Source organism: Oncorhynchus clarkii, chromosome 10 (genome assembly GCF_045791955.1).
Source record: "Oncorhynchus clarkii lewisi isolate Uvic-CL-2024 chromosome 10, UVic_Ocla_1.0, whole genome shotgun sequence".
Lineage (NCBI taxonomy): Eukaryota > Metazoa > Chordata > Actinopteri > Salmoniformes > Salmonidae > Oncorhynchus > Oncorhynchus clarkii.
The window spans coordinates 62,717,389-62,743,806 of NC_092156.1; the positions used below are offsets into that span (position 1 = coordinate 62,717,389).

The window sequence follows — 26,418 nt, forward strand, 5'->3', positions numbered from 1 at the left end:
AGAGAGGAAAAAGGGGAAAGGTATTTATGGGGGTCATAAACCTCCCCCATCAAGCCAGCGTCATGACATAGTCTTAACTCTACCTACATGTACATACTACTTCAACTAACCGGTGCCCCCGCCCATTGACTCTGTACCGGCACCCCCCTGTACAGTGGGGCAAGAAAGTATTTAGTCAGCCACCAATTGTGCAAGTTCTCCCACTTAAAAATATGAGAGGCCTGTAATTTTCATCATAGGTACACTTCAACTATGACAGACAAAATGAGAAACAAATCCAGAAAATCACATTGTAGGATTTTTTATAAAATTATTTGCAAATTATGGTGGAAAACTTTTGGTATTGACCAAATACTTATAACTTTGTTATATATACCCTTTGTTGGCAATGACAGAGGTCAAACGTTTTCTGTAAGTCTTCACAAGGTTTTCACACACTGTTGCTGGTATTTTGGCCCATTCCTCCATGCAGATCTCCTCTAGAGCAGTGATGTTTTGGGGCTGTTGCTGGGCAACACGGACTTTCAACTCCCTCCAAAGATTTTCTATGGGGTTGAGATCTGGAGACTGGCTAGGCCACTCCAGGACCTTGAAATGCTTCTTACGAAGCCACTCCTTTGTTGCCCGGGTGGTGTGTTTGGGATCATTGTCATGCTGAAAGACCCAGCCACATTTCATCTTCAATGCCCTTGCTGATGGAAGGAGGTTTTCACTCAAAATCTCACGATACATGGCCCCGTTCATTCTTTCCTTTACACAGATCAGTCGTCCTGGTCCCTTTGCAGAAAAACAGCCCCGAAGCATGATGTTTCCACCCCCATGATTCACAGTAGGTATGGTGTTCTTTGGATGCAACTCAGCATTCTTTGTCCTCCAAACACGATGAGTTGAGTTTTACCAAAAAGTTATATTTTGGTTTCATCTGACCATATGACATTCTCCCAATCTTCTTCTGGATCATCCAAATGCTCTCTAGCAAACTTCAGACGGGCCTGGACATGTACGGGCTTAAGCAGGGGCACACGTCTGGCACTGCAGGATTTGAGTCCCTGGCGGCGTAGTGTGTTACTGATGGTAGGCTTTGTTACTTTGGTCCAAGCTCTCTGCAGGTCATTCACTAGGTCCCCCCGTGTGGTTCTGGGATTTTTGCTCACCGTTCTTGTGATCATTTTGACCCCACGGGGTGAGATCTTGCGTGGAGCCCCAGATCGAGGGAGATTATCAGTAGTCTTGTATGTCTTCCATTTCCTAATAATTGCTCCCACAGTTGATTTCTTCAAACCAAGCTGCTTACCTATTGCAGATTCAGTCTTCCCAGCCTGGTGCAGGTCTACAATTTTGTTTCTGGTCTCCTTTGACAGCTCTTTGGTCTTGGCTATAGTGGAGTTTGGAGTGTGACTGTTTGAGGTTGTGGACAGGTGTCTTTTATACTGATAACAAGTTCAAACAGGTGCCATTAATACAGGTAACGAGTGGAGGACAGAGGAGCCTCTTGAAGAAGAAGTTACAGGTCTGTGAGAGCCAGAAATCTTGCTTGTTTGTAGGTGACCAAATACTTATTTCCCACCATCATTTGCAAATAAATTCATTAAAAATCCTACAATGTGATTTTCTGGATTTTTTTCCCTCATTTTGTCTGTCATAGTTGAAGTGTACCTATGATGAAAATTACAGGCCTCTCTCATCTTTAAGTGGGCGAACTTGCACAATTGGGGGCTGACTAAATATTTTTTTGCCCCACTGTATATATTGTTATTTTTTTTACTGCTCTTTAATTACTTGTTACTTTTATCTCTTATTCTTATCCGTATTTTTTGAAACTGCACTGTTGGTTAGGGGCTCGTAAGTAAGCATTTCACCTGTTGTATTCGCCGCATGTGGCTAATAAAATTAGATTTTATAGCAACGGGTCTGAATACTTACAGTACCAGTCAAAAGTTTGGACACACCTACTTATTCAAGGTTTTTATCTATTTGTAATATTTTCTACATTATAGAATAATAGTGAAGAAATCAATACTATGAAATAACCCAAAAAAAGTAAACAAATCAAAGTATATTCTATATTTTAGATTCTTCAAAGTAGCCACCTTGCCTTGATGACGGCTTTGCACACTCTTGGCATTCTCTCAACCAGCTTCATGAAGAATGCTTTTCCAACAGTCTTGAAGGAGTTCCCACGTATGCTGAGCACTTGTTGGCTGCTTTTCCTTCACTCTGCGGTCCAACTCTTCTCAAACCATCTCAATTGCGTTGATTGAGGTAAGGTGATTATGGAGGCCAGGTCATCTGATGCAGCATACCATCACTCTCCTTCTTGGTCAAATAGCCCTTACACAGCCTGGAGGTGTGTTTTGGGTCATCATTCTGATTGGCTGGGCCTGGCTCCCAAGTGGGTGGGCCTATGCCTTCCAAGGCCCATCCATGGCTGTGCCCCTGCTGTCATGTGAAATCCATAGATTAGGGCCTAATTTATTTATTTCAATTGACTGATTTCCTTATATGAACTGTAACTCAGTAAAATCTTTGAACAAAAATTTAAATGCAAAATGCAGCAATTTCAGTATATTTATTGACAAGTTGACTAACAAATAGCATACCAAAATGTTGGAAATTAGAAGCAGAATCAGGCAAAAAAAAACAAGACTGAGACTGTGTCAAAAACATTTTTGCCGTCTGACTAGCCTATAGTGCATTTTCTATATTTACGGTTATGGTCAGGTACGGGGCCTCTGATTTTCACTTTATCACATATGGTCAGGGTTATCAGCAATTGCTTGCTGGTGCGGGTGAACAAACCCGCATACCACTGTCTGTGTAATTTGTACCACCTCTCTCTTCCAGGAGGAGGGTCCAGAGGTGCTGCTGAGGGAGGAGGAGGGATGTGAGGAGGGTCTGGGGAACCCTGAGGAGACCATGGTCATGGAGGACAACCAGACTATACCTCCTCCTGCACCCAAAAAGGCACCAGCTGAGCAGCACAGGACCACACACAGTCTCACTGAGGTGAGCCCACTGTGAACTACTGTCTGAATGGTATTAGGTCGGGCCGTATCCACAAAGCCTCTGAGTAGGAGTGCTGATCTAAGGTCAGTTTAGCCTTTTAGCTTATACTGAATAAGATTTAATGGAAAGATCCTAGATCAGCACTTCTACTCTGAGACTCTTTGTAGATATCGGTCCAGGTCTTGATTGATTTTGTCTTAAGTGTGGGACTGTGCCTTTGAATTATCAAACCATTAAAGATTGTCAAGTAATCAAATCAACTAATTGTTTGCATATTATAACATTTGCTTGCATTGCCCAATCAAAAGATGCTCCATAGCAGGGTGCTCATATCAGATATCTTGATCCAACATCCTCTCACTCTGTATCTCTTACAGTCAGTAGACATGGAGGATGGGAAACCTGATCTGCTGCTGGTCAAAGAGGAGACAATAGAAGATGGACCAGAGAGCATTGACCTGCTGAGTGGACTAAAGATGGGGGAGCAAGGTAAGAGAGAAATGAACTTGTGTTTACATACAAAAACACACATAATGTATGAACTTGACCAGATAATTGACTCAAAAAAATATCCATATGTAGAGTTCTCTGTCATGTTTGTAAAGTCTATTTTCTAATCTCTTCCTGCAGGTGGTTGGTTGGAGGCTAACAGGGGAGACTGGGCGACCATATTAGATTCCCAGACTGGTGCGGCTAGGTCAGTGGATGGGACAGCATCCTGCACTCTGGGCTGGGGAACAACACTGTTAATCACAACCAGAAACACAAAACAACATAACAACAGACTGGCTGAGACCAGGGCGAGGCGTAGATTTGGTACGTGGGGACGGGGAGCTCCTCTCTTTGTTGCAACAACACAGAGAGGAGCTACCTCAGGATACACCAGCAGAAAATGATTACTGTATGGTGATAAGTAGTAATACTAATAATAATACATGTATTTCTTTATTTTATATAGTGCTTTTCATACATAATCTGTCTCTTTTAAAAACTAAAACAAATTCAGAGAGCTGGCAGTTCATGGGAGACGGTCTTCCACAGCTACATGATGATGCAGTTCAGTAAAGGTGTAGCTTGATTGGAGGCAGCGTCGATGGTACAGCCAGGGAGGGAGACACATCAGTCAGACAGGCCCGGAGCTTTATCAGGCACATCTGTCTCTGCAGTACACACCTCCTCCTCCTCCTCTGTAGGTAGGCTGGAACATCCACCACCTGGGTGATGAATCGGCAGCAATAAGTGCCTGAGAGACCACCACACACATCAGCAACAGTCTCCTACGAGGAGAGCCTCTGTCATTCCCTCATACCACAGTGCACATCTTTCCATGTAGTACTAGTTAGTGTGCAGTTAATTCTGTTGGTTTTGGATGTAGTAGGGAACTGGATGAGGTGAACTGAGGAAAGAATGAGTATGATGAGGCAGAGTAGATGATGTGTGATGGTGTCTGTAAAACTGCTTCACTGATGAAGAGTGACATAAGTCGACTATTAAGGTTGATGCTGGAGTTTTATAGTGAGATAAGGATAGTGCCTTAATTTGTGTTTAATTGTCATGTAGTAGTGAAGGTGTGTGTAACGTAATGTTAAACCTTTTCCAAAGTATTCTAAAATGTATTATCACAGCAAGGGTGCTAGATTTACAGAAAAGGTCATATTACCATAGAGAGAAAAGTTATTCTACTTGTCACATGTATGGTTTTGTGCAATAAAAGTACTTTACTTCACATTATGAGTGTATAACCATTTAGTTGAAATGAAATACTAACTTGACTCTGTGCTGACAATTTTTGAAATAATTGCAGTGACTGAGTTTCCCTTCTCATTCGAACCAAAACATTATACTTCATTCTTGAATCAAGACATGGAAATATTTTACAATAAACTCAGATGGCTCAATATTGTTAGGTACTTGAATCACAGTGTTAGAGATGGGCTTAGGCCTCCTAAGTGGCGCAGCGGTCTAAGGCTGTGCCATTAGAGATTCTGGGTTCGAGTCCAGGTTCGCATAGCCTGAAGGTAGCCTGAAGGTAGGAAGGTGCAGTTCACCTTGCTGCTCTGCAAGCACCATGGTCTTGTTGGGGAGGTGACAAAACCTTTTTTGAGAGGAAACTATCTTGTTTGCCTCACATCTTAATTCAACAAAAAATTAATTGTAGACTTTGAAAAACATTACTATGGTTGAAAATGAGCAGAAACAAATGTTTACAGAGCAAAAGGGGAAGATTTTAACAGTGCTAAAACATGAGTATAACACCTTACTACGATCTAATTCATAATGCATCACACAAGAGTAACATACTATTCTGAAGGGGAGAATGATAGTAGACTTTTGGCTGCAAGGCTTAGGAAACATTTCATCCAAGCCGATGTTTACAACGTTCCTCAAAACAAGGATGTCCATTATCACCAATGCTCTTTGCCCTGTCTTTAGAGCCCCTTTCTCAAGTGATCAGATTGGACCCACTTATTTCACTCATCAATATTAAAAAATTTGCAGCATAAAGTGTCACTATGACGCTGTGTTTCTCAGAAGGCCCAAATTCCCTTTGACAGATTCTGAAATGTACTATTTTCAGTTTTTTTTTCTGGATACAAAATGGGCTTACCCCAATTAGTCCACTGGTCAATTGTTTGGTCGATAGGCTGTTGGTCATCAAATATTATTTTTGTAGAGCAGTTGCAAATATATATATTTTTTATAGGCACACAAGACACCGGTCTTATTCGCACCCATCTCAGTTCTCTCTCCTGCTCTCTCCTGCAAATTTGTGCACAATCATTGTTTCATAACTAAATTGTATACATTGTTTGCGTATTTCAATTCCCCATTGCAGTAGTACATTTACCGTTAATTGATAGAATTTCTAATCTACAATGTTTGTTTGGTTATGGTAATTTATGTTAATACATTCAATAGCCTATTTTTATTCCAGTCTTTTACGGTCTCATTATCGGAGTGGACACGTTGTTTGCAGAGCGCACAACCTATGCTATGCTTGTGAGAAACAAATTTAGTTTATTTTATTCCATTCACAGGTTTTGTCAATTTAGTCATTGTCTTCTGTTTGGAGCGCTCCTGTCAATGTCGAGAAAGGACGTGCACCTGATTAAGCATAGAACTAGGCCTATGGGCTGCGGCAAATGTAGACATATGAATGTGCCTATTTATGGATCGGATAGTATTTCTGATTGGCTTAAAGCACCACCACTAATGACCTGTGGAGCTTCTCAAAGCAATGTTTCCTTCACCTCAAACAGGAAGCAAACAAAGTCTGTTTTTACATCGACTGAGAAAGACAATAGTTCTTCAATGTATTTGAAATAAAATCCAGTTCTCTCCCTTTGATAACAACTCAGCGTGAAAGGTTAAAATGTCATTCTCTGATCCAGTGGAAACGTGATAAAATAGGCCTACCTGATTACTTCTTATCCCTTGCTCAAATAGCCTACAGCTGTGTCTGTCTCAAGCTCATTGGCTCAAGAAACTCTAAGGGTCCCAAATATTTTATACAATGTTGCAATATTGCTAGCACGGGCTTCGGGCTGGACCCAAGTTAATATACTGGACAAAAATATAACTGCAACATGCCACAATTTCAGTAAAAAAGATTTTACTGAGTTACAGTTCATATAAGGAAATCAGTCAATTTAAATAAATTCATTAGACCCTAATCTATGGTTTTCACAATACTGGCCAGGGAGGCAGCCATGGGTGGAGCCAGGCCCAGGCCCAGCCAATCAACGTAAGTTTTCCCCGCAAAAGGGCTTGTTACAGACATAAATACTCCTCAGCACCCACCCTCAGACTATTCCATAGGTGAAGAAGCTGGATGTTGAGGTCCTGGGCTGCCATGGTTACACATGGTCTGCGTTCGTAAGGCCTGTTGGACTTGATGCAAAATTCTCTAAAACAACGTTGTAGGCAGTTTATGGTAGAGAAATTATTATTCAATTCTCTGGCAACAACTCTGGTGGACATTCCTGCAGTCAGCACGGTGGATGGATTATCTTGGCAATGTCAATCGTTAAGACTTGTCTAATGTATTTTTCCCTGTGTCGGACCCCATTAAGACTAGCTGTCGCCATTGGCGTTGGCTAATGTGGATCCAAGTAAATCACATAAAAAATATGCATCCAAGCCGAACGGAAGTCTTATCAGAAACATGTTGGTCGTTTTCACGTTTCCATTTCCTTATAACCGCGTGTCATTTGGAAATTTTGCACAGAATTTTTTTTTGATTTTTGATTTTCTTACTGGGCTTTGCTCAGCGAAAGAAGTAGAGATATCAGTGAAAAATTAACCCATTCTAACATTGATTCCATCATTTATGACATTCTGTTGAGCAAGGGTTTATTTCGTCTTCTAGGGCAACATATCAAAATCAAGTTTAGGTCAAATACACATTTTTAGCAGTTATTGTGGGTGTGGCGAAATGATTGTAATATGACAGGAGACAAGCTACATGTACATCATTATACGTTGACTAACAAATACCCTACCAAAATGTCGGAAATTATAAGTAGAAACGGATCTAAATTAGGCAACAAAAATGCAGCCCCTGTCAAAATCGTTTCGCAACAAAAAAAATGCAGCCCCTGTCAAAATCGTTTCGCCACCTTTTCATATTTGCGGGTTAGGGTCGGGTGCTATCACATATAGTCGGGCGGTTGCAGATAAGTTATTAGCAATTGGGGGTGCGGCTGAACCACACACAACCAGCGAGCGTACCCTTTTCATTTAACCACACCCTTTGAGCTATGACGCAGTTTCTCTTCGGTGTAAACGGAAGTGAACAACGAACATTTCCACGTTAACGTTTTTTTAATTGTTGTTGTTTAACACCATGGAACTCAAAATAGTATACATTTAACCGCACTGCATCACATACTTAGCCCATGTAGTCTTTAATTCGCGTTGGATAGAGGACTTGGTTTTATGTATGTTATCTAGCTAGGTAACGCTAGCTAGCGGATAACGTTAGCTAACAATGGCTAACTGTATGGTTTTTCACACTCAAATAGCATCTATCATGGAGGTGCTAGCAAATGCAGCCGTGGCAGAGATTTGTAAACTCGTAGACGACGACTATGCAGAGTTTCGTTTGGAAATGTCTCAAAGCCAGAAAGAAAACAGGACATTACGGAGGAAACTACAGCTACTTGAACTGAAGGTGTCACGGGAACGCATACTACCCAGTCGTCCCAGCAGTGTCAAAATCCTTGACCGATACAGAAGCATAGCAAGAGGTACGTTTCCCGTCGCAGTTCATAGATAGCTTAGTGCCAGTCTCCCCTTGCATTTCTGTATACGTGTTTTATATGTGTTACCCAGAATTGGGTCTTCGTCAGTTTTTGAATAGTGTGCAGTAATTCCTCTGATTACTTATCTTGTGCGAATACATATTCTAGCCAGATACTTGATTTACTGCATTTTCTATTATTTACTCAATGAAAACAGTATGATGCATGGAACATCATACATCAATCGATAAATAGTATATTAAGAAGTTATGAGAAGTTGCCTTACATCCTTGCCAAATCTTGTCAATAGTGTACAATATACCAATTAGCATTGACAGTAGCTAACCAGCACCTCTTTTCCCTCAATCATTCTCTCAGGTGAAGGACATCTCACTGGAGGCCACAGGAGTGTTGTGAAGCCAACAGGACAAAATAGATGGAGAGATGACCAACCAATCACTGTTGACGAGGGGAGTGGAACCTCAACCCAGCATGTTATCGTGATAGAAGTTAGTGTAATAGTGTTGCAGAAAAAATTACTTACTATGTAAATCAAATGTGGCCAGTTTATTTCAGAAAGGCTCCCCTCAGCTATTCACTTGTTTACATGGACATCCTTATTTATCTGCCATAGGGGAGCTTGTGAGACTTCCCTATGACATTATCAAATTCTTAAGGGTCAGTAGCCTACATTGGGTGTACAATTTTCAATTACAGCATTATTTATTCTGTTGCCAATAATATTTACACTGAACAAAAATATAAATGCAACACAAACTGTTAGTCCCATGTTTCATGAGCTGAAATAAATTATCCCTGACATTTCTAATCTATGGATTTCACGACTAGAAATACAGATCTGGTCACAGATACCTCTAAAAAAAAAATGGGCCTCAGGATCTCATGACAATCTTTGTGCATTCAAATTCCACTGACCTCCGTGATGCTGCGTCGGCTCCTGGGCTGCACTGGGGTGGTGGTGAGGTCCTCCGTGGCTACAGGGGGTGCCACTCCAGTCTGGTTGTCTCTGCTGTGTTGTGGGTCCTCCTCTCCTTCAGACCATTCCAGCTTGACCCCAGGATGTTCGTTGTCTGTAGATTATGCCTGCCCATACCATAACCCCACCATGGGGCACTTTGTTCACAACATTGACAGAAAACCGCTCACCTCACAACGCCATACACATTGTCTGTGGTTGTGAGGCTGGTTGGACGTACTGCCATATTCTCTAAAACAACGTTGGAGGTGGTTTATGGCAGATAAATTAACATTTAATTCTCTGGCAACAGCTCTGTTGGACATTCCTGCAGTCAGCATGCCAATTGCATACTCCCTCAAACCTTGAGTCATCTGTGGCATTGTGTGACAACTGCACATTTTAGTGGCCTTTTATTGTCCCCAGCACAGGGTGAACCTGTGCAATGACACCAGTCAAGAGGATGGATTATTTTGGCTAAGGAGAAATGCTCACTAACAGGGATGTAAACACATTTGTGCACCACATTTGAGAGAAAGAAGCTTTGTGTGTGTATGGAACATTTCTGGGATATTTTATTTCAGCTCATGGAACATGGGACCAACACTTTCCATGTTGTGTTTGTTCAGTGTATATCAGTACACTCAAAACCTATTACAACAATTATATTCAATCAAATAAGCCACATGTAGCAAAGAAGGCATAGCAATTTTTGCTAACCAAAATCGACACGCATTGAGCTCCATATAAAAACTCTACACTTAGTGAGCAAAAAAAAGAAACACCACCTCCTGGAGAAGAGATTGTATGCCCACTTATCCCTTTAGCGTTGCCTCTTCCTCTCTACTTCAAGTCGCCATGAAGCCATCACATACATTGTGGGAGGCGCTATTTGTCAAGCAATAATTAGGGTGTTTTTGTTTGACCCACGCAAATGTGGCTGAAAAAGGAACTAAGTTTGCGATATTTCAAAGGTACAAAATGTAAGGTGATGTGAGACGTCTCGAATTGTACACGTGTTATGTTTCCAGTTTGAGTGTGTGATATGGGCTTATATTCAGACAAACTTTTACAAACAATAGCAGCTATTTGGAAACTGCCATGTTGATCTGGGCCTTGTTGGAAAACCACTACAGTGCCTGACATTTTGGCTGTGGCAGATGCACCTCCCGATTTCACTCCTCGACTTATGTCTAGTGGGTTTCTTACCACTCACACAAGCCCATTGTTGCCTAATGCACCATGAAAGTTGTACTTTCTTGTTCCTTGTTTTGTAGGTTAATAATTTGCATCGTGAAATTCATAAAATGCAGTCATATAAGACGATGTGTTTCCGAGTGAATTTAGTTACCATATGCCGGTTTTCAACTTATTTGACGGTCAAGAAGCACAAAGCCGAAAAGTTAGAACTGTTTAATTAGAACTACAACTCCCACCAGCTGTACAAGTCTTTGTCTTTCAACAGTTTGCCTGTCTAAAAACCTTTTTTCTTTGTTGCCTTTTTAAAAAGTACTGGCTGGCAACGTTCAGTTAAAAGGTTCCAGTGTAATTTAATATAACAGACATAAAACTGACTGTAACAGGGTTTTATTGTCCTGTGAGTCCTCAACTTGCGCAAGAATGCTAACAAGGCTGCTGAGTTGTAGTTCAAATGAGACTAACTTTTGCCAATGTGTCTTACTTCCTGAGCATCAAATGTTTTCGGATTTGATCAAATGAATACAAATATCATTTTATATCTTAGGACCGCGTTTTCATGAATTTGATGATATAAGCTTGAAGCCCGTTCAAAAACCATATGGGACTGGAAACAGGAAGTAGGCAGGACTATCATAATAACCTCCTCTCCTTGTGTCAGTCTGCAGATGCTGCAGGTCCTGGGGTCAAGCTGGAAAGGTCTGAAGGAGAGGAGGACCCACAACACAGCAGAGACAACCAGACTGGAGTGGCACCCCCTGTAGCCACGGAGGACCTCACCACCACCCCAGTGCAGCCCAGGAGCCGACGCAGCGTCACGGAGGTCAGTGGAACGCCGAACACCGTCCTCAAGTCAGAGACAGATACAAAGACTTTAGCGGTGCTGGAGCAACTGGGCTGTCCTCCTCCCCCCTGCTCAGAGTATCTACTTCACGGTAACCTGAGCCCGAGGACGGTTCTGTCCCACCGGGACTCAGGTGACGCGTTACAGACTGGAAATGATCCATCCTGTTCATATGTTACAGAGATGATACCTGGTGACATGCCTGTGGGTCTAGATAAACAGACTAATGCAATGAGAGGGGACTGGAATCAGTACAGTAGTAGTGTATACTCTGAAGGGTGCCTAGATAAGAAAGGGGAGGGTCTGGTCTTAGATGAGATGACTGTGAAAGTGGAGGGTGACGCTCCTCTGACATGGAATCCAGACGAAACTCACTTAGGAGAACGACACTCACAGGGCAACACCGGTAAATTCTTAGACTACAGGGAAAGCTTAGAGACAAATGTAAATGTCGCAACCCACTCGCCTTTACACATGTTAAGGGAATGCGACCCAGTGTCCAAGTTGATGGGGCCTTGTGATTCGCATGGCCGCGTCCTTTTTGATCAGGTATTGAACTCAAACGACAGGGCTAGGGCCCAGGGAGGGGCCGCAAAGTCAGGCAATAGTAAAGCGAAACGGTTCCTCTGCATGTTCTGTAACAAAGGCTTCAGCTGCATCCAGAAGGTGGAGATGCACCAGAGGGTCCACACAGGGGAGAAACCCTTCAGCTGTACCCAGTGTCATATGCGCTTCGCTGAGGCTGGAAACCTGAAGAGGCACCAGAGGGTCCACACAGGGGAGAAACCGTTCAGCTGCCACCTTTGCCGGGTCAGTTTCTCCCACTCATTCAACCTGAAAAGGCACCAGAGAGTCCACACAGGGGAGAACCCGGCCCCCAGTGTGAGAAGAGGTTCTCCCACCAGCACCAGCTGAAGATGCACCTGAAGGTCCACACGGGAGAGAGGCCCTTTGCCTGTACGCACTGCTGGAAGAGGTTCTCAGAGAAGATACCTCAGGATACGCCAGCAGAAAAACCATCCCACTCGATAGCTTCTGACGTTTAGATCAAACCCTGCATTAAAGACAAAGTCTAATTTTCATTGTTGTTGGCAGAAAATATCCACAGATACATTTTAAATAACGAGAGTAGCACATTTCAATGTTAAATATTGCATCCAGACATTGTGATATAAGGTATATACACTGAGTGTACAAAACATTAAACACCTGCTCTTTCCATAAGACTGACCAGGTGAATCCAGGTGAAAGCTACGATCCTTTATTAATATCACTTGTTAAATTCATTTCAAATCAGTGTAGATGAAGAGGAGGAGACTGGTTAAAGAAGGATTTTTAAGCCTTGAGACAATTGAGACATGGATTGTGCATGTGTGCCATTCAGAGGGTGAACGGGCACGACAAAAGATTTAAGTGACTTTGAACGGGGTATGGTCGTATGTGCCAGGTGCACCGGATTGAGTGCGTCAAGAACTGCAACGCTGCTGGGTACGACAAAAGAAGCTCAACAGTTTTATGCTCAACAGTTTCCTGTATATGGGAAGCATTGGAGTCAACATGGGCCAGCGTCCCTGTGGAACGCTTTCGTCACCTTTTAGACTCCATTCCCCGACGAATTGAGGCTGTTCTGAGGGCAAAATGGGGGTGATGCAACTCTATATTAGGAAGGTGTTCCTAATGTTTTGTAAACTTAATGTATATGCCTAAAAAGTCTGTTACATAGTGTTTTTACAGTGTAGCCTATATGATGTTCAGTTTCATTATTCCATTCAACAACTTAATTTGAATAAGTTCATGCTGACTCAACCTGTGGTTTTCATGGTGTATTTAAAACTTCTTTGTTTAATAAACATAATAAAAAGTCCCATTTTGTAAGACTTTCATTGAAACTCTTTAGTATACATCTTTTTCCATACACCGACAGCAGTTATAACCAATATACACTTACTGCATCTACCTACACATACCCACACACTAACAAACACCTACTGTACACGTCAACATAAGTCAGACAAACCTAACTAACCTATCATAGCTGACTCATTTATCCACAACATATTTATGTCCACCATGATGGGTTTAACAGCAATGAAGTCATTCTGTAACTACAGTACAGGACTCCAAACGTAGTGGGGATGGGTCAACACTCCATGTTGAAAGTGCGTTTATTATCTGTGTGTACGTACCTGAGGGAGTGTATGTCTGTGTCACCTTTCTCTTCCAGGAGGAGGAGGGTCCAGAGGTGCTGCTGGTGAAGGAGGAGGGCAGTGAGGAGGGTCTGGGGAACCCTGAGGAGACCATGGTCATTGAGGACAACCAGACTATACCTCCTCCTGAACCCACAGAGGAACCAGCTGAGCAGCACAGGACCACACACAGTCTCCCTGAGGTGAGCCCACTGTAAACTGTCTGAATGGTATTAGGTCAGGTCTCGTATCCACAAAGCCTCTCCATAGCAGGGTGCTCATATCATATTTCTTGACCCAACATCCTCACTGTATCTCTTAGTCAGTAGACATGGAGGATGGGATGCCTGATCTGCTGCTAGTCAAAGAGGAGGCAGTAGAAGACCGACCAGAGAGCATTGACCTGCTGAGTGGACTAAAGATGGGTGGGCAAGGTAAGGGAGAAATACATATAGCACATTGTCTTTCGCCAGGTGGTGTCACTCCTACGAGACGCTAGTTCCTCATAGTACCGGTTTCAATCCAAGTACCAATCCCATTTAGCAAACTCCAGAAAGTGCTGTGGTCAGATGACATGAAAATAGAGCTCTTTGGCCACGCACACCAGCGGTGGGTTTGGTGTCGAAAAACAGAAGCATATGCTGGTGGATCTTTGATGTTATGGGGGTATTTAGTAGAGGTCGACCGATTAATCGGAATGGCCAATTAATTAGGACCGATTTCAAGTTTTCATAACAATCGGAAATCTGTATTTTTGGGCGCAGATTTAAAAATAATAATAATAATAATAATAATAATTAAATGTTATTTTTTTATACCTTCATTTAACTAGGCAAGTCAGTTAAGAACACATTCTTATTTTCAATGACGACCTAGCAACGGTGGGTTAACTGCCTTGTTCAGGGGCAGAATGACAGATTTTCACCTTGTCAGCTCGGGGGATCCAATCTTGCAACCTTACAGTTAACTAGTCCAACGCAATAACGACCTGCCTCTCTCGTTGCACTCCACAAGGAGACTGCCTGTTACGCGAATGCAGTAAGCCAAGGTAAGTTGCTAGCTAGCATTAAACTTATCTTATAAAAAAACAATCAATCATAATCACTAGTTAACTACACATGGTTGATGATATTACTAGATATTATCTAGCGTGTCCTGCGTTGCATATAATCTGACTGAGCATACAAGTATCTAAGTATCTGACTGAGGGGTGGTAGGCAGAAGCAGGCGCGTAAACATTAATTCAAACAGCACTTTAGTGCGTTTTGCCAGCAGTTCTTCGTTGTGCATCAAGCATTGCGCTTTTTATGACTTCAAGCCTATCAACTCCCGAGATGAGGCTGGTGTAATTGAAGTGAAATGGCTAGCTAGTTAGTGCGCGGTAATAGCGTTTCCAATGTCACTCGCTCTGAGCCTTCTAGTAGTTGTTCCCCTTGCTCTGCATGGGTAACGCTGCTTCGATGGTGGCTGTTGCCGTTGTGTTCCTGGTTCGAGCCCAGTTAGGGGCGAGGAGAGGGACGGAAGCTATACTGTTACACTGGCAATACTAAAGTGCCTATAAGAACATCCAACAGTCAAAGGTTAATGAAATACAAATGGTATAGGGGGAAATAGTCCTATAATTCCTATAATAACTACAACCTAAAACTTCTTACCTATATTGAAGACTCATGTTAAAAGGAACCACCAGCTTTCATATGTTCTCATGTTCTGAGCAAGGAACTTAAAACGTTAGCTTTCTTACATAGCACATATTGCACTTTTACGTTCTTCTCCAACACTTTGTTTTTGTTTCATTATTTACTTGAGGCTAAATTTATTTTATTGATATATTATATTAAGTTAAAATAAGTGTTCATTCAGTATTGTTGTAATTGTCATTATTATAAATTTTAAAAAATGTTTAAAATAAATTGGCCGATTAATCGGTATCGGCTTTTTTGGTCCTCCAATAATCGGTATTGGCGATGAAAAATCATAATCAGTCGACCTCTAGTATTTCGCTTCCGTTGGCATTGGGCCCCTGTTAAGGTCAACCTTTTTTTGCCAAAAACCTTGTTGCCTCTGCCAGGATCTGTAAGTGGATCTTCCAGCAAGACAATAACCTCAAGCACACATGAAAATCCACAAAAAAATGGTTAATGGACCACAAAATCAACATTTTGCAATGGCCATTTCAGTCTCCGGACTTCAACCCCATTTAAAACCTGTGGTTTGAATTGAAGAGGGCAGTCCATAAGCACAAAGGATATGGAAAGATTCTGTATGGAATAATGGTCTATGATCATTCCCAATGTGTTCTCCAATCTAATAAATCATTTTAGAAAAAATCTGTGTCGTTATCCTCGCAAGGGGAGGGTGCTGGAGTATTGAAAACGGGTGCCAATAACTTTGACGCCTATAAGAATTTTTTTTATTACTTCTAAACAAAATCTTTGACCGATTGTGTTATTATAAAATTATATAATTTTCTTGAGCATATAATATAGCTCAGTATTTTTTATTATAGTCTTTTTTGCTTATATTTATAATGAGGTGACTGTACATATTAGAACATAATATTGGATGTTCACCATTTTTTTCATTCAAGGTTTATAACAAGATGTCCATTCAATAGTACATGACATCAGAAAAACAATAGCATGCTATTGTATGCCGGTCAAAATTTTGCAAGTTCGAGTAACAGCCCTAGCAGTGGAAGCTAGAACTCATGGAATCCCATTGTGATGCTGCGGAACACTATTTGGCATGACATGTTCATTGAATGTCAATTCAATAATGATTTACAGCAGAAAAACTTCTCTACCATACGGCTCAAATGTTAGACGATTTAGCATTATTAGAGTGAATAGAATGCCATCACGGCTATGGTCAAAAAGTAGTCACTGCTAATAAATATACCTTAATGTGAATATTGATGCGCCAGGCTATTATTTTTTTATTCATTCATAAAATTAAATCAATACAACTTATGTTTACATACAAAAACACACATTATAATGTATGAACTTGACCAGGTAATTGACTTAATCTCCATATGTAGAGTTCTCTGCCATGTTTGTAGAGTAATTTTTTAACCTCTTCCTGCAGGTGGTTGGCTGGAGGCTAAGAGAGGAGACTGGGTGGCCATCTTGGATTCCCAAACTCAGATGGGTGCAGCCAAGGGCCCAGGGGACAACATCACTGAGCAGGCCAGGACCAGAGGCAACATAGTGGAAGACAGTGGATGGGACAGCGTCCTCAACTCTGGGCTGGTGAACAACACTGTTAACCACAACCAGAAACAGACAGTGGAACACAAAACAACATACGAACTGGCTGAGACCAGGGGGAGGTGTAGATTTGGTCCACGGGGACAGAGAGGTGTCCGTATGCAGCTGGAGAGAACAGACACAGACTCAGCTAGCGATGCGCCGTCCTGCTCCTATAGTTGTGATTCAGAGAGACTGATGGCGCCTCAGGTTACCCCCCTAACAGGTGCTGCCTTCAGCCTGCCTTCTATAGGATCTATCAACTGGAACATGGACCCTGCGACAACACAGACACTTCCTGGCCTTCATCCTCCTCACACTCTCCTAATGTTAAACCAGACCTCAGGCAATAGTGCCTCAACACTAAATGGGTACACAAGCCCATTGACAAATGACAGTAGTAGTATTAATGCTGTCAGTCGATCTGGTGGCAAAGAGAAGCGCTTCCCGTGTCCTTTCTGTGGGAAAGCCTTCAGTTTCCCTAAACAGGTGCAGATCCACCAGAGGATCCACACAGGGGTAAAACCCTTCAGCTGTACCCAGTGTCACATGTGCTTCGCTCAGACTGGTGACCTGAAGAGGCACCAGAGGGTCCACACCGGGGAGAAACCATACAGCTGCCCCCAGTGTGAGAAGAGGTTTTCCCGCAAGCACCAGCTGAATAGGCACCTGAAGGTTCATACGGGAGAGAGGCCATTCGCCTGTACGCAATGCAGGAAGAGGTTCTCAGAGAGGAGCAACCTCAGGATACACCAGCAGAAAGACCATTCCACTCTATGACATAGAAAGGAACCGTATCACTTATTACCTTCTGAGGTTTAGATTAAACCCAGCATTAAAGAGAAATAATCATTTATTGTTGTCAGCAGAAAAGATCCACAGATGCATTTGGAATGACAGATTTCAGTGTTGAATATTCCTCGGTAGAATATTGCATCCAGACATTGTGAGTGTACAAAACATTAAGAATACCTTCCAAATATTTATTTGCACCCCCCATTTTGCCCTCAGAACAGCCTCAATACGTAGGGGCATGGACTCTACAAAGTGTCGAAAGCATTCCACCGGGATGCTGGTCCATATTGACTCCAATGCTTCCCACAGTCGTATCAAATTGTCTATGTTCTTTGGCTGGTGGACCATTCTTGATACATATGGGAAACTGTTGAGCGTGAAAAACCCAGTAGCATTGCGGTTCTTGATACAAACTGTTGCGCCCAGCACCTAATACGATACCCCGTCCAAAAGCACTTAAATATTTTGACTTGCCCATTCACACATACACGATCCATGACTCAACTGTCTCAAGGTTAAAAATCCTCCTTTAACCAGTCTCCTCCCCTTCATCTACACTGATTGATGTGACAACAATAAGAGATCATATTTCCTTCACCTAGTTAGTCTGTCATGGAAAGAGCAAGTGTTCATAATGTTTTGTACACAGTCATTTATACACTGAACAAAAATATAAAACGCAACATGCAACAATTTAAAAGATTTTACTGAGTTATAGAAATCAGTCAATTGAAATAAATGAATTAGGCCCTAATCTATGGATTCACATGACTGGGCAGGGGTGCAGCCATGGGTGGACCTTGGAGGGCATAGGCCCAGCCAGTCAGAATGAGTTTATCCACACAAAAGGGCTTTATTACATACAGAAAATACTCCTCAGCACCCCCTCAGACTATCCTGCAGGCAAAGAAGCCGGGTGCCCAGGTCCTGGGCTGGCATGGCTACACGTGGTCTGCGGTTGTGAGGCCGGTTGGACGTACTGCCAAATCCTCTAAAACGAAATGAACATTCAATTGCCTGGCAACAGCTCTGGTGGATATTTCTGCAGTCTGCATGCCAATTGCATTCTCCCTCATCTTGAGACATCTGTGCAAGTGTTGTGTGACAAAACTGCACATTTTAAAGTGTCCTTTTATTGGCCCCCAGCACAAGGTGCACCTGTGTAATGACCATACTGTTTAATCAGTTTCTTGATATGCCACACTTGTCAGGTGGATTGATTATCTTGGCTAAGGAGAAATGCACACTAACAGGGATGTAAACTAATGTATGCACAGAATGAGAGAAATAAGCTTTGGAAAATCTTTGGAATCTTTTATTTCAACTCATGAAAGATGGGACCAACACTTCACATGTTGCATTTATTTTTGTTCAGTGTACATAAACTCAGCAACAACAAAAAAAGTTTATTTTTCAGGACCCTGTCTTCCAAAGATATTTTGATTTTTACGAATTAACTTCACAGATCTTCATTGTGAAGGGTTTAAACACTGTTTCCCATGCTTGTTCAATGAACCATTAATGAATGAACATGCTTATGTTGAACGGTCGTTAAGACAGTAACAGCTTGCAGACGGTAGGCAATTAAGATCAGTTATGAAAACTGAGGACACTAAAGAGGCCTTTCTACTGACACTGAAAAACAAAAGAATTATGCTCAGGGTCCCTGCTCATCTGCATGAACGTGCCTTAGGCATACTGCAAGGAGGCATGAGGACTGCAGATGTGGCCAGGGCAATAAAGTGCATTGTCCGTACTGCGAGACAACCAAGACAGCGCTACAGGGAGACAGGACGGACAGTTGATCGTCCTCGCAATGGCAGACCACGTGTAACAACACCTGCACAGGATCGGTACATCCGAACATCACACCTGCGGGACAGGTACATTATGGCAACAACAGCTGCCCGAGTTACACCAGGAATGCACAATCCCTCCATCAGTGCTCAGACTGTCCGCAATAGGCTGAGAGAACCTCGGCAGAGAGCTTGTAGGCCTGTTGAAAGACAGGTCCTCACCAGACATCACCGGTAACAACGTTGTCTATGGGCACAAACCCACCGTCGCTGGACCAGACAGGACTGGCAAAAAGTGCTCTTCACTGACAAGTCACGGTTTTGTCTCACCAGGGGTGATGGTCGGATTCGCGTTTATCGTCGAAGGAATGAGCGTTACTTCGGCCTGTACTCTGGAGTGGGATCGATTTGGAGGTGGAGGGTCCGTCATGGTCTGGGGCGGTATGTCACAGCATCATCGGACTAAGCTTGTTGTCATTGCAGGCAATCTCAACGCTGTGCGTGACAAGGAAGACGACATCCTCCCTCTCCATCTGAGATCTTTTGGATCAGAGGGTTTGAGGGTTTGTCACATGCGCTTTGCCCAGGCTGGTGACCTGATGAGGCACCAGAGGGTCCACACAGGGGAGAAACCCTTCGTCTGCCACCTGTGCCGGGCCAGTTTCTCACACTCGTCCAACCTGAAGAGGCACCTGAAGGTCCACACAGGAGAGAGGCTGTATACACTGCGGAAAGAGGTTCTCAGAGAAGTGCTACCTCAGGATACACCAGCATAAAAAGCATTCACTCAATAACATAGATAGTATCCATTCTACTCGATAGCTTCTGACATTTACATCAAACCCTGCATTAAAGACAATTTTGAATAACAAGAGTAACAGATCTCAGTTTAGAATATTCCTGGGTAGAATATTACATCCAGACATTGTGTGATATATAAGCCTAAAAAGTCTGTTACATATTGTGTTTGTACTGTGTAGACTATATGATGTTCACAAATGCCTATTTCATTACTTCCATTTGACTACTCTTTTTTTCCAATACACTTTTCAATGAGAATATAATTTCAGTTTGAGTTCATGCAGATTTTTTGTTGATGCGTGTATGTGTGGTTTACATAGTGTATTTAATACTACTTTATGTTTAATAAACACATGGGAATTTTCATTGACTCTCTTTAGTATACATCATTTCTGATCTCACCCTATTCTAAATATACCTACACATACCCACATGCTAACAAACCTCTACTGTACATGTCATAATAGTTTAGTCATGTTTGTCTTTTGATGACTTTTGTCTTATCATAGCTGACTTATATTTATCCACAACATCATATTTATGTCCACCATGATGGGTTTAACAACAGTGAAGTCATTCTGTAACTACAGTATAGGACTCAAACGAAGTGGGATGGGTAAATGTTGAAAGTGTTTTATCTGTGTGTGCGTGTGTAACACAGGAGGCTGGTGAGAGGACGGCTCATAATGGCTGGAATGGAGTCAATGGAATGGTATCAACCCCACCCATGTGTTTGATTCCATTCCATTTACTCCATTGCAGCCATTACTATAGGCCTCCTCAATTCAGGTGCCACCAGCCGCCTCTGATGTGTACGTACCTGAGGGAGTGTATGTCTGTGTAATCTGTATCACCTCTTTCCTCTAGGAGGAGGAGGGTCCAGAGGTGCTTTTGGTGAAGGAGGTGGGGTGTGGGGAGGATTTGGGGGGCCCTGAGGTGACCATGGTCATGGAGGACAACCAGACTACACCTCCTCCTGAACCCACAGAGGAACCAACTGAGCAGCACAGGACCACATACAGTCTCACTGAGGTGAGCCCAATGTAAACTACTGTCTGAATGGTATTTGTTCAGGGCCCTTATCCACAGTGCCTAGAGTTGTACCTTTTAGATCATAATGAATAACTCTATATAGACAGGTCTGATCCTAGATCAGCACTCCTACTCTGAGACTCTTTGTGGATATGGGCCCAGGTCTTGATTAATTTAGTCTTACGTGTTAGACCATGTCTTTGAATTATCAAACCATTAAAGAGTGGCAAGTAATCAAATCAACTAACATGTTTGCATAGTATCAAATTACATTTTTACATTTAGATTTTAGTAAATTAGCAGATACTCTTATCCAGAGGACGTACGTGCATACATTTTCATACATTTTTTCCCCCATACTGGTCCCCCAACCCTGGAGTTGCAAGCACCTTGCTCTACGAATTGAGCCACACGGGAAATATACACGTTTGTATAGTATCATATCAACTAACATTGCCCAGAAGATGCTGATATCAGACTTCTAAGTCCAACATCCTCTCCCTCTGTATCTCTTACAGTCAGACATGGAGACATGGAGGATGGGAAGCCTGATCTTCTGCTAGTCAAAGAGGAGTCAATGAGGAGTCAATAGAAGATGGACGAGAGAGCATTGATCTGCTACACTAGGGTCCTGCAATACATGGTGTTATGATTTTCAGTTTGCTTCCATATTGCTGGTTTCACATTCGTCTCCAGGGATCATAAGAAAAAATCAACTAATACAATTGCTGTGTGTCAATCAATCAAATTGTATTTATAAAGCCCTTATGATGCGGCTGCTGGTTAGTAGCCTACCAAACTTGCTACCTGCCTGGTACTCAGCACTCTATTGTCCCTCTAATCATTCTGACATCAGTGCAAATGTAATCAATCAATCAAATGTATTTATAAAGCCCTTTTTACATCAGCCGATGTCACAAAGTGCTTATACAGAAACCCAGCTTAAAACCCCAAACAGTGAACAATGCAGATGTAGAAGCATGATGGCAAGGAAAAACTCCTTAGAAAGGTGGGAACCTAGGAAGAAACCTAGAGAGGAACCAGGCTCTGAAAGGTGGCCAGTCCTCTTCTGGCTGTGCCGGGTGGAGATTATAACAGTACATGGTGAAGATGTTCAAACGTTGACAGATGACCAGCTGGGTCAAATAATAATAATCACAGTGGTTGTGGAGGGTGCAACAGGTCAGCACCTCAGGAGTAAATGTCAGTTGGCTTTTCATAGCCGATCATTCAAAGCTAGACAGCAGGTCCGTTGAGAGAGAGTTGAAAACAGCAGGTACGGGACAAGGTAGCACATCTGGTGAACAGATCAGGGTTCCATAGCCGCAGGCAGAACAGTTGAAACTGGAGCAGCAGCACGACCAGGTGGACTGGGGTAAACAAGGAGTCATCATGCCAGGTAGTGTTGAGGCATGGTCTTAGGGCTCAGGTCCTCTGAGAGAAGAGAGAAAGAGAGAGAGAATTAGCGGGAGCATTCTTAAATTCACACAGGACACTAGATAAGACAGGAGAAATACTCCAGATATAACAGACTGACCCAAGCCCCCCAACACATAAACTCCAGCATAAATACTGTAGGCTGAGACAGGAGGGGTCGGGAGACACTGTGGCCCCGTTCAACGATACCCCCCGGACCGGGCCAACCAGGTAGAATATATCCCCACCCACTTTACCAAAGCACAGCCTCCACACCACTAGAGGGATATCTTCAAACCACCAACTAACTATCCTGAGACAAGGCCGAGTATAGCCCACAAAGATCTCCCCTATGGCATGAACCCGTGGGGGGCGTCAACCCGGACAGGAAGATCACATCAGTGAAGCAGCACACTCAAGTGACTACACTCAATCATAGGACCTAATGAAGAGATGAGTCTTAAATAAAGACTTAAAGGTCGAGGCAGAGTCTGCGTCTCTCACATGGACAGGCAGACCATTCCATAAAAATGGAGCTCTATAGGAGAATGCCGTGCCTCCAGCTGTTTGCTTAGAAATTCTAGGGACAATAATTAGGCCTGCGTCTTGTGACCGTAGCGTATGTGTAGGTATGTACGGCAGGACCAAATTGGAAAGATAGGTAGGAGCTAGCCCATGTAATGCTTTGTAGATTAGCAGTAAAACCTTGAAATCAGCTCTTGCCTTATCAGGAAGCCAGTGTAGAGAGGCTAGCACTGGAGTAATATGATCAAATTTTGGGTTTTTAGCAGCCATGTTTAGCACTAACTGAAGTTTATTTAATGCTTTATCTGGGTAGCTGGAAAGTAGAGCATTGCAGTAGTCTAATCTAGAAGTGACAAAAGCATGGATACATTTTTCTGCATCATTTTTGGACAGAAAGATTCAGATTTTTGCAATGTTACGTAGATGGAAAAAAGACATCCTTGAAACAGTCTTGATATGTTCGTCAAAAGAGAGATCAGGGTCCAAAGTAACGCCGAGGTCCTTCACAGTTTTATTTGAGATGACTGTACAACCATCAAGATTCATTGTCAGATCCAACAGAAGATCTCTTTGTTTCTTGGGACCTAGAACTATCATCTCTGTTTTGTCCAAGTTTAAAAGTAAAAAATTTGCCGCCATCAACTTCTGAAACACAGGCTTCCAGGGAGGGCAATTTTGGGGCTTCACCATTTTTCATCGAAATGTACAGCTGTATGTTTCCGAATGACATCACCAAGAGGTAAAATATATAGTGAAAACAATAGGGATCCCAAAACAGAACCTTGAGGAACACCAAAATGTGCATTTGATTTCTCAGAGGACAAACCATTCACAGAGACAAACTAATATCTTTCCGACAGATAAGATCTAAACCAGGCCAGAACTTGTCCGTCTAGACCAATTTGAGTTTCCAATCTCTTCAAAAGAACGTGCTGATCGATGGTATCAAAAGCAGCACTAAGGTCTAGGAGCACGAGGACAGATGCAGAGCCTTGGTCTGACGCCATTAAAAGGTAATTTACCAACTTCACAAGTGCAGTCTCAGTGTTATGATGGGGTCTCAAACCAGACTGAAATGTTTCGTATTGTTTGTCTTCAGAAAGGCAATGAGTTGCTGCGCAACAGCTTTTTTGAATTTCTTTGAGAGGAATTCGAGATTCAATATAGGCCGATAGTTTATATTTTCTGGGTCAAAGTTTGGCTTTTTCAAGAGAGGCCAGAATACTGCCACTTTAAGTGAGTTTGGTACACATTCGGTGGGTTGGGAGCCGTTTATTATGTTCAACATAGGAGGGCCAAGCACAGGAAGCAGCTCTTTCAGTAGTTTAGTTGGAATATGGTCCAGTATGCATCTTGAAGGTTTAGAGGCCATGACTATTTTAATCAATGTGTCAAGAGATATAGCATTAAACAACTTGAGTGTCTCCCTTGATCCTAGGTCCTGGCAGTGTTGTGCAGACTTATGACAACTGAGCTTTGGAGAAATACGCAGATTTAAAGATGAGTCCGTAATTTGATTTCTAATGATCATGATCTTTTCGTCAAAGAAGTTAATGAATTTATCACTACTGAAGTGAAAGCCATCCAATTATAACCCTGTTACACTAGTCAGAAGACTTTCAGTTTGGTGTAGAGCCATATCTGTTCCAATTTTCTGGGAGCTTGCTTCAGGGCTCGGGTATTTTCTGTATACCATTGAGCTAGTTTCTTTCGACAAATGTTTTTTGTTTTTAGCGGTGTGACTGCATCTATAGTATTATGCAAGGTTAAATTTAGTTCCTCGGTTAGGTGGTTAAACGATTTTTGTACTCTGACGTCCTTGGGTAGGCGGAGGGGGTCTGGAAGGGCATATAGGAATCTTTGGGTTGTCCGAGAAGTTAAAGTACGACTTTTGATGGTCCTTGGTTGGGGTCTGAGCAGATTATTTGTTGTGATTGCAAATGTAATAAAATGGTGGTCTAATAGTCCAGGATTATGATGAAAAACATTAAGATCCACAATATTTATTCCACGGGACAAAACTAGGTCCAGAGTGACTGTGGCAGTGAGTAAGTTCAGAGACATGTTGGACAAACCCAACTGAGTCGATGATGGCTCCGAAAGCCTTTTGGAGTGAGTCTGTGGACTATTCCATGTGAATGTTAAAGTCACCAAAAATGTGAATATTATCTGCCATCACTACAAGGCCCAATAGGAATTCAGGGAACTCAGTGAGGAATGATGTATACAAGCCTAAATAAGTTCAGGAATAAAACTGTGTTTAACAGATCACATAAGTTGCATGGATTCATTCCGTGTTCAATAATAATGGTTAACATGATTTTTCAATGACTACCCCATCTCTGTACTCCAAACCTACAATTATCTGTAAGATTTCTCAATCGAGTAGTGAATTTAAGCACAGATTGAACCACAAAGACCAGGGAGGTTTTTCAATACCTCGCAAAGAACGGCAACGATTGGTAGATGTGTACAAATAAATTAAAAATGACTCAACATCCGTTTGAGCATGGTGAAGTTATGAATTAGGCTTTGGATGGTGTACAAATCCCAGTCACTACAAAGATACAGGCGTCAGATAGGAAGGAAACTGCTCAGGGATTTCACCATGAGGCCAATGGTGATTTTAAAACAGTTACAGAGTTTAATGGTTGTGATATGAGAGAACTGAGGATGGATCAACAACATTGTAAATTACTCCACAATACTAACCTAAATGACAAATTGAAAAGAAGGAAACCTGAACAGAATAAAAATATTCCAAAACATGAATCCTGTTTGCAACAAGGCAAACAATGTGGCAAAGAAATTAACTTCATGTCCTGAATACAAAGTGTTATGTTTGGGGAAAATCCAACATTACACATCACTGAGTACCACTGTTCAAGCATGGTGGTGGCTGCATCATGTTATGAGTATGCTTGTCATCAGCAAGGACTAGGGATTTTATTTTTAGGTTAAACAGAAACAGAATTCAGCTAAGCACAGGCAAAATCCTAGAGGAACACCCAGTTCAGTCTGCTTTCCAACATACACTGGGAGACAAATTCACCTTTCAGCAGGACAATTACTTCAAACACAAGGCCAAATCTACACTGGAGTTGCTTACCAAGACAACATTGAATGTTCCTGAGTGGCTTAGTTACAGTTTTGACTTAAATCGTCTTGAGAATCTATAGGAAGACTTAAATGGCTGTCTAACAATGATCAACAACAAACTTGACAGAGATTGAAGAATTTTAAAAAGAATAATGTGCCAATTTTGTACAGTTCAGGTGTGACTCACAGCTTTAATCACTGACAAAGGTGTTTTTAACTCAGGGGGGTGAAAACTTATCTAATAAAGATAT

The 26,418-nt window shown here is 42.2% G+C and overlaps 1 protein-coding gene across 1 annotated transcript in view; it reads left to right on the forward strand.

Annotated features, from left to right (window-relative positions):
- LOC139419312 (zinc finger protein 236-like) overlaps positions 1–17,729 on the forward strand; it is a 43,712-nt gene extending 25,983 nt beyond the window's left edge. Inside the window, exons 9-19 of the mRNA XM_071169257.1 lie at positions 977–1,074; positions 2,845–3,006; positions 3,384–3,495; positions 3,637–3,806; positions 7,991–8,255; positions 8,628–8,758; positions 11,084–12,170; positions 12,811–12,899; positions 13,491–13,655; positions 13,775–13,886; positions 16,543–17,729. Of these exons, the coding sequence (XP_071025358.1) occupies positions 977–1,074; positions 2,845–3,006; positions 3,384–3,495; positions 3,637–3,806; positions 7,991–8,255; positions 8,628–8,758; positions 11,084–12,170; positions 12,811–12,899; positions 13,491–13,655; positions 13,775–13,886; positions 16,543–17,483 (3,332 nt within the window). The 3' untranslated portion in view covers positions 17,484–17,729. The remainder of the gene's footprint in view (positions 1–976; positions 1,075–2,844; positions 3,007–3,383; positions 3,496–3,636; positions 3,807–7,990; positions 8,256–8,627; positions 8,759–11,083; positions 12,171–12,810; positions 12,900–13,490; positions 13,656–13,774; positions 13,887–16,542) is intronic.
- Positions 17,730–26,418: the final 8,689 nt, after the last annotated feature.